The 9,439-nt window shown below is 32.3% G+C and overlaps 3 protein-coding genes across 3 annotated transcripts; all 3 read left to right on the forward strand.

The window, feature by feature from the left end:
- Positions 1–252: 252 nt before the first annotated feature.
- TPHA0H02000 (uncharacterized protein) lies at positions 253–3,072 on the forward strand (the record flags this gene model as incomplete). The annotated part of the gene is made up of 1 exon (XM_003686790.1): positions 253–3,072. The coding sequence occupies one exon, from the start codon at positions 253–255 to the stop codon at positions 3,070–3,072; it is 2,820 nt and encodes a 939-aa protein (XP_003686838.1).
- A 639-nt stretch (positions 3,073–3,711) lies between these two features.
- RPL36A (60S ribosomal protein eL36) lies at positions 3,712–4,676 on the forward strand (the record flags this gene model as incomplete). The annotated part of the gene is made up of 2 exons (XM_003686791.1): positions 3,712–3,727; positions 4,390–4,676. 2 exons carry the CDS (start codon positions 3,712–3,714, stop codon positions 4,674–4,676), a joined length of 303 nt encoding a protein of 100 aa, XP_003686839.1.
- A 3,141-nt stretch (positions 4,677–7,817) lies between these two features.
- Positions 7,818–8,222, forward strand: ATG41 (Atg41p; the record flags this gene model as incomplete). The annotated part of the gene is made up of 1 exon (XM_003686792.1): positions 7,818–8,222. The coding sequence occupies one exon, from the start codon at positions 7,818–7,820 to the stop codon at positions 8,220–8,222; it is 405 nt and encodes a 134-aa protein (XP_003686840.1).
- Positions 8,223–9,439: the final 1,217 nt, after the last annotated feature.

The raw sequence follows: 9,439 nt of genomic DNA on the forward strand, positions 1-9,439 counted from the left end.
TCTTCAGCCATTCACAATTAAGAATATCTCGGATTCACTAAATTTTAAAAAAGGAAATACATAGATTTCGTTTGAAAAACCTGTTAACACACCCTTTAATAGGAAACAATAGGGTTCATTATCTATATATAAGTAGAAGAGTAATTATTACACTAGAGTAGGTAATTTTTATTTAACTGAAGTATATACTGGCTGAGGCAAAAATTTATTTCCATTATACCAATTTGTTAAACTGCTGCTCCAGTAAACGATATGAGTGAATCTATTAAGGGAGAAGACAAGAAACTTCATTTTGAAAATACGGATCAAGATAGGATGGAACTTGACCATGAAGATATACAAACTGACACCAATTCATTAGTAAAAGAGACAATAGATGCTCAGGTGTCTGAATATGAAGATTTTGGCGATGCTAATGATTCTATTATAGATCAGAATGACGTAAAAACCAACCAGGGCGAGGTTCAGAAAGACACTAATCGGCCAGAAAACAAACTTGTCGATGATGTTAATCAAAGTCTATCTAATATGAAGACTAATGATAACCAAAGTATAAACACTATAGGAAATGAGGCATTTAAAGAAATTCTAAAGAGCTCAGATGAAGGAGATCAGTTGCCAAACGATGACGGTGTCAATCTAAATGAGGAACCAGATAAAGTTCTGATGGCAGGAGACTACATTACTGATAATATTGGAGGAGAAAGCTTAGAAGAGGATCACGAATCAAATTTGGCAAACATTAAAAATGAGGAAACTCCAAATGCAACGATATTAGATGTTAATAGAGAAGAACATTTTAACGAAGAACTCGAAAAAGAAGATTCTAACCTTTTAGCAATTGAGATTAACAATCAGCATGCTTTTCATGATATCCAAGATAATGATTCAATTAATACTAAAGGAGAAAATAACGCAGGAGATGACATCAATACTAACTTATCACTAACAGCAACTCCAGAAAAAGATGATGTCGAATATTCAAACCAAGAAAACCAAACTACTAACCTTACACCACAACTGCCACCTAGAAAAGGATCTATGAGTCTAGACTCATCAAATTTAACAAAAGTAGCACCAGGTCCAAGTTCACCACCCCTACCATCTAGAAATAGAGTGGCAGTTCCCGTGAGCAATAATGTGGGAATAAAAAATGCAGTTCATAATGTACCTCCAACATTAGAGACTGAAATGCAAAGTGAAGCCTTTAGAAAAAATTTAGGTTTTACGAACGCAGACGTAATCCCGCCTAAGTTACCATCAAGGAACCATTCTAAAAACACATCTATTATAAGCTCTGCAGCTGAGATTAATTTAATAGTAGACAGATTTAGAAAAACTAGTCATAATTTCCAAAACGAGAACGATGTGTCAAAGGAAAATTTAAAGGAAGGTAGGTGTATATTGAGATCCTCATATAGCACCCTTGTCGAAAGATTAGTATCAGATTCCACTGCTACGAATAATGAATTAGCTTCTAAAACAGAATCCGAAAAGAGTGATCAAGAGGAGAATATCATGGAAATTGACTGGAACTTTTGGTCGGAAGTCGTAGATGATTTTTCTAAAGTGACTCGTGATGACCCTGATAAACTTGAAAAGATGATTACTGACGGTATACCTCCCCAAATTAGAGGAATAATTTGGCAATTGATTTCTAATTCCAAATCAAAGGAATTCACAGAAATTTATTCTTCTCTCATAAATCTTGAATCGGTACACGAGGCAGCAATTCGTAGAGATATTAGAAGGACCAATTTTATACCTGAAGATAAAACTGAATCCTTGTTTAGTGTCATGAAAGCATACTCTCTATATGATAAAGAAGTCGGATATACACAAGGCATGGCTTTTATTGTCGCCCCATTGCTTTTAAATTGCGAGTCGGAAGCTGATACCTTTGGTTTGTTAATACGTTTGATGAATAATTATGAATTAAGGGAGCTATTTTTACCAGGTATGCCCGGCCTTATGTTGATGTTATATCAGTTTGATAGGTTAATTGAAGAAAGCTCTCCTCAGCTATACAATTATTTAACTAGACAAAGTATCAGATCAACAATGTATGCCACTCAATGGTTTTTGACATTTTTTGCATACAGATTTCCACTGGGGTTTGTCATTAGAATATTCGATATTGTTTTCGTCGAGGGTATAGAAGCTATTTTAAAATTTGCTGTCATCTTAATGCTAAAGAATGAAGATCATATTCTTAGCTTAAAATTTGAACAGTTACTGGACTTTCTGAAAACTGAATTATTTCATTATTATTCATATGAATCGATTAATGAAAGAGCTGCTATGAGCACAAAAAATAATAATAGTATAGATTCTAATAATTCTACTGATGATGTATATGATAGTGATAAAGCTGACGCTCAGTCGGTTGTACAAAATGAATTGAAAATGGTACCATCTTCTCATAGCACAATAAAGAGAACAGTTACAAAGACAATTCGTGATTCAGAATATGATACTGATTTATTTGTACACGACGCAATGAATGAAGTCCACATTACTCCAATATCACTTCAAAGATATTCAAATGAATACAAAGATATTCACGAACTTGAACAACAAAAGGAACAACAGTACGAACATATGAGAATTAAAAATCATCAATTACATCGAGAAGTAAAAAAATTGGAACATGACTATACGCAGCTAAATCGGGAACATGTTTCTATTGCAAATGAATTAATTAATAATAGACTAAAAAATGAAACCTTAATTGATGAGAATAATGATTTAAGATTAACTGTATTAACCCTTAAGAGGCAATTGGAAGAAGAAGTCCGCAAGCAGAGCCTACCAAACCCAGATGCCGCCCTTCCAAATGATTTAAAATATGATTTAGAACAAGCTATGAATAGAAACAGAGAAGTCATGACCGAGAATATGAAGCTACAAGATAAAATCGGTGATTTGGAAAATTATATCGAGAGACTAAAAGCCATCCGTTATCCTAAATCACCTTCAAAAGATTCCAATAGTAATCCGGTGGAGCCTGCCTCACCTCCATCTGGCGGATGGTCTGGCTTTAAAAAAGTTTTTGCCAAACCTACATCATAGGTTTGAATATTAACACTCTTATTAGTCAATTTTATTTCAGATACACTTATACACTTAAAATAACTACTAAATAAAAGATAATATTTAACCGCTTAGTATAATAAACTTTGAGACTTAATAATTTAGCAGTCACATATAAACAACACCCATACATAATGCACAATTTAAAAGTTTTTTGAAGAATTAAAAAAAGTATTTTTCAGCTCTTTTCAGAAAAATTGCTTTACACAAAATTTTGTTCATAAAGCAACGGCTTTTGAAATTCTTTTTTGTAACGTGGAAGATTTTGGCCTCTGTCCGTCTAACATTTTATCTGCTGGAAGGAGAGTTTTGATTCTTCTAGGCGGAAACTTAATCTTCTAAAGTGAATTAATGACCGTGATGAGGCTGTCTTCAAAATTTTATATCTTTAACAAGTACAATCAATCTGAGGGCGATGAACTACTAGTATTGTTTTTGTAGAATGTGAAGAATTATGTTTACTGCGAAATATTATTCAGCATAGTAAGTCGACAATATCAAAATTGTATGCATCTAATCCTATCTTTATAAGAAACGGTATGTTAAATTCTAATATATAACAAGTAACTTGGTTTTCTTGATACTTAAAACTCAATTAGTCTACATAACTGTACAAAAATGGCTGTTAAAACTGGTATGTAAATAACCCAAAAGATGCCCAAATTCTAATAAAATACAAACACTTCCGGACCGAATTATGAATGAACTATGGATATTCGAATATGAATACTTATATATTGAACACTTAGAAGAATAATATATCGATAACTAATATGACGAAACCTAGAGATAGAAAGGACTACTTCCCTCAGGAAGTGTAGATGGGGATAAAGACAACGATTTATATGCAGTAACTAGAAGTGATGACTAGAAGTAATGGTTTCAGTGCTACTCTCTTTGCATCTATGTTGTATTATAATCTTTATCTCCCTTTCAAGTTAATTGAAGATGTAAATATGAATATCTCAAAATGTGGAATATGCAAGTACAAGTATCATAATATAATATCAGGGTATTGATTCTGAAGAAAGACATTGCATGAAAGATTAATTTTATTCTAAATGAATTATAACGATCTGTTAATATCACTTGGTTGAAAGCAACTTAAATTTTGTGTAGAAAAATCATTACTTTACGATAATATTAATTGTTGAGATTCAGATGTGGTTCACAAGTGCTTTTATTTTATTTGAAGCAATTTGAAATAATAATCCAATATTTTGTAATTTTCATTTTACTAACAAAAATTTAATATTAAAATTATTTCCAAATTAATTTTTTAATTGTTTATTTTAGGTATTGCTGTTGGTTTAAACAAAGGTAAGAAGGTAACTTCTATGACCCCAGCTCCAAAGATCTCTTACAGAAAGGGTGCTGCTTCTAACAGAACTAAGTTCGTCAGATCCATCGTCAGAGAATTCGCTGGTTTAGCTCCATACGAAAGAAGATTAATGGATGTTATCAGAAACGTCGGTGAAAAGAGAGCCAGAAAGGTCGCTAAGAAGAGATTAGGTTCTTTCAAGAGAGCTAAGGCTAAGGTTGAAGAAATGACTAACATCATTGCTGCCTCCCGTCGTCACTAAGTTTAATTATGAAAACAAATTTTATTCCTTTAATTCTACAATTAAAAGATCAATTTTTTTCTTATAATTAATGTTTCCATAAATAATATGTATTCTTATAATTACTAATAAAATACATTAATCAATACATCAAAAACAACAACATGAAAGAAAGCTTAAGTTTCCTTTTATTTCCATTGTAAGAACTATATCTTGTTACAAGTATAAAATTTTCTTATAGTTACTTTAAACACTGACTCAACTTATAGTCAACCAGTTAAAGGTGCATATGTATGCTGTTGTACGTGCAATGAGATATATATTGGATTTAGTTATCATAAAAAGTATTCTCCATTGTGAGCGATATTGTTCGAGTTTCAAGATGTGTGTCGTGCTTGCCCTTTAGGCAATCGTATTTAGGAAACGTGTTACCCTTCATTAGGAAATATATACTTCAAATCTGTAAATTACCAATTTATATATATATACCATTTGCCGACAATTGAACGGAAATAAGAACAAATGCATTTTAAAAAATGTTGAAATGTACGTAATTAAATGCAACTTCAAGAAACGTAACCAGCAGTATCCTCTCAATGTTATAGTAATATATGACAACTGTATCTCAATTTCTGTTAACTGAATATTTTATTCCATTAACAGAACGTCAATTACGAACAGATGTATAATCGAGGAACGCTAATCCGGGACAACAAGCTGCACTACGTCTTATGAACCATTTATGCTACCTATAACTTCTTGCGTGACTACAACAATCATCATATGTTTGATCTTGACCCCACTAACAATACAAAACTGTATAAAAATATCTATGTTGCTAGTAGTAATTGAACGAAAAAACATATGATCTAAACTGGGAAACCGAGCAACCACATGATAACGAAAAGAGAGACTTAAACAGAGATAACATTATTATCTGTTTACATTGATACGAAATATATTCATTGCGCTATTAACTGGGTGTATGGTTGCAAAAATGTGTCCGTGAATAATATTCCCGAATATCCGTTACGTGAATGCGTTGTCAGGTTATTTTGAGCGGGCGGAGAAAATTTACGGAACAATTTCGGGGCAACCCGCCTTCATTAACGCCTCCGCACTTTTCTCTCTTCTGTACTTGTTGGAAAGAAAAAGCACCGCAAAGAAACAAGCGCTCCGTCATCTTCGTTTGTGTTCATTTTTCCACATCACATTCACACCCCCATAACTATGGCTTGTTCTGCGGCAGTTGTTTTCATATCAGGTTACTTAAAATAGCATAGTACATAGTTCCAGACTTGATGAAGGACCCGGCCAGGTTGATCTTTATAGCGCGCTGTTCATTTCTATACACATGTGTACAAAATGTATAATGTGGATGAAAGCGTTACCAAAACACCCAAAATATATGTAAATAGAGAGTAAGAGAGGACACATACAGTGAATTCGTCATCAGACCAGATTATATCACGAGCCTTTTTCCCTTACTCGTGATTTTTAATAGAATGCTCCTGATTTAATTAGTCTACAAAGAACAAAGTTTACGTATAACATGCATACACATGTGTGATCATAAGATAAATGCTATTATTTTCGCATCTTCACTAAACGATAAATAAACAATTGTCCCTAACTGCAATCATGTTTTGTAACTGTAATCGCATGCTTACCTTACTAATAAATTCTTGTGAGTGATGCCAAAATGAAAACAAAAGAACAAACACCAACAGAATACAATCATTAATCTAATCTAATCTGGCTGGTAAATAGTCGATCAACAAGAACAAAGGTGTTAATTAGGTATTTGTTAAAAATAACGTATGACAATTTTTGCGGATAATCATAAGCGGCATTGCTTCGTAATAGCCAAAACCAAAAAAAACTCAAAAAGGAAAAAAGAGAAATTGCTAGAAGTTGATAGAAAGAAACCATGTGAATGCATACATGCCACATGTCGAAAAAGTCCCCTACACATGGTTGGATTAATCAAATAATTTACAGACAAACTGCAGTACAAATAACGCAACGAGTTTCTCTTTCCTTCAGTTGAACCACATGGGAAAAAAAGGAAATGTTTGCATTGCACATGATTTGATTTTAGTAATGTTAAATATCATGAAGTTTACTATTTTTTGGTTCCAATCCACACATGTCTGTGCGTGATATTCGTAGCTGAATAATGGAAATAATGAAAATATCACTTCCTCTCCTCCGCTCACGCACTCACGCACTCGCTCTTCCCTCCCTTTCATCAGTATTTTCTCTGTACAACGAAAGACTCATCATCATGTTTTCAATAAATTTCCATTTTTAATTACTAACAGTGTCTTTCAATGCTGCACTACCGGTTCCATGATCTTCATCAAGTTTCCATTTTTGATTCTTAATTGTGTTTGAAACTTTCTAGACACTTCCACTGCCACTGTGGTGCATTGTCTGTGTATTTGCATCGGTTACTCATCTCATCACGCAAATTTTACGAAAAAAGTGTGGATCGAACATTTTAATATCACGCAACTTAGATTCTCGTGGAGGAGAGAGAGATTTTTTTCTGCACCGTGGGGGGGGGGGTGAGTCAAATAGAAACGACCACACGCATGCGCATATGCCCTGGTAATATTTTGTTGAAACCGTGCTTTTACATATGTGATTTTTGGTTGGGTGTATAATTCAGATGTAGGTAGGTCATTGATCCTAATCGTGGTGGTTGTGGTTGCGATTGTGGTGGAGGTGAGTCTATGATCCTGTATTATCTTTAATGTTGACAAAGCATTTTTGATCAGAGTTAAAAAAAGATAGTAGTAGACCTGGAGGGTAGGTGGTGTGTATATACTATTACATTAAGAAAATATTAGTCAGTCCAAATTATGCTAATTGTTGTTATTGTTTCCAATTGAGTTACAAGGACAAATTGGGCATTTTAAACATCTTCAATTGATATCTAAATTAATATATAAAGTATCGTAATATTGATGTTTTTAATAATTGTGGGAATCATGTTTTTGTATTCTTGCTCTTCTTAATTCATTCCATCTTATTTAGTGGTTATACTATATTCAAACTTATAAGCAACCAACAATTTAAACAAGATTATATATCAACACGATATTATTATTGTTTCCGCTACATTTTCTAAGTGAAAAACATATACATATTAACAACATGTCAAATTACTATACAATTAACAATTCTCAAAATATCAGTGGTCTAAATTTAGATCATAATAATAATAACCTAAACCGTGCTAATGGTGATGAAAACGGCAATAATCTATCATTAAGCCCATCTGATACTTACATACCCATCTCAAACTCACAGTTTCAACAAGAACAGTTCACATCAATCAATAACATGGAACAACAAGAGCAAAGTGAGATTGATGATGATGATTTATTATTTTCAATGGAAATTCAACAACCATATGAACTTAATGATATAAATAAAATCAATAACAGTTTTACTTCTGCAATTACAAATATGAGCATTTCAAATTATGGTTTTGATTATGAGAATAGTTTTGTGGATCCTGCTCAACAAAATTATAAATTATGGTTATCATCATTTTAAATAAAAAAGAAACACATACAAAAAAGATATTTAAACTTATGACCCTAATTTGTTAAATCCACTTTCTATTCTTCATTTCAAAAAAACATAAATCATCCATATATGAGTTACATCGCACATAATGAAACCCCAAACTGCATTGAAATGTGTAATATTACTTTATCATTCTTTAACCAAATGAATGACAAGTTAATATTATATATATAAATAAATCACAAGAAAACGTACCAAAGGTTTTTTTCTTCTTTTTTTTTTTCATAAAAAGACTAAGAATTGAAACCAATCGACTGGTTCAATTCATAATTGCATAACACTTTTTTTTTTTATTTTAAATTTTTTTTTTAATTAACTAATTCATTGAATTAGAAAGAAATAAAAAAATAATATATTCTAAGTAATATATAATCATTTTTCTATATGATAAAATAATACTTATATTTTTTTTATAAACATTTAAAGTGTTGTAACATACTTTTTGTATGCTCTATATTCGACGCTGAAACCTTAAGCTCAGATCAAATGTGTAACACAACACTTTAAATTGACATAGAATAATTAAATGACACCAAAATAAGTGACAATATAATTTTTAGATAATCATTGCGTTTGTCGGAAAGGGACCGTTTACCAGACTTTCCACCTCATTTAAAAGGCCGAATTTCTCGTTATGTGAGGAAAACGACACAAATTGGAAAATAGGGAGCAGAGCCGTGTGTCGTGCGAATCACTTGGTATGACTAACTGTCAAAGAAAGAGTAAAAATATAAAAAACCGGAGAGAGGATACTATTTACAATATAAGTTCGAATTAACTTATATCTAAAGATACCTACATATTTATATATATATATAGCGATATTAATAGCATATCTATCTGTTATCTTAACCATGAATATAAAGGTATCAGATATCAATAACCCAGATTATTTTGTCATCTTGTTATAGTACAAACTCTCAATGGTTTGAATAACCATCTACTATCTATCTATGCTGTATTGTATTGTATTGTATTGTTTTATAGAAATTTGTTGCATTTGGTTGACTGTCGTCCGACTCCTCCAGCCCCTTGTTTCAATGTATAGTCTCGATTTAACCCATCACACACCCCACGTATCATTTTGCCCCTCCCCCCCTTCTTGTAATTATCTCGCTCAGCTCATATGATTCCTTCTTTTTGGAAAGATCACCGCCAATAATTTACGGGGTTTAATTGTGGTC

This window comes from Tetrapisispora phaffii, chromosome 8 (genome assembly GCF_000236905.1).
Source record: "Tetrapisispora phaffii CBS 4417 chromosome 8, complete genome".
Lineage (NCBI taxonomy): Eukaryota > Fungi > Ascomycota > Saccharomycetes > Saccharomycetales > Saccharomycetaceae > Tetrapisispora > Tetrapisispora phaffii.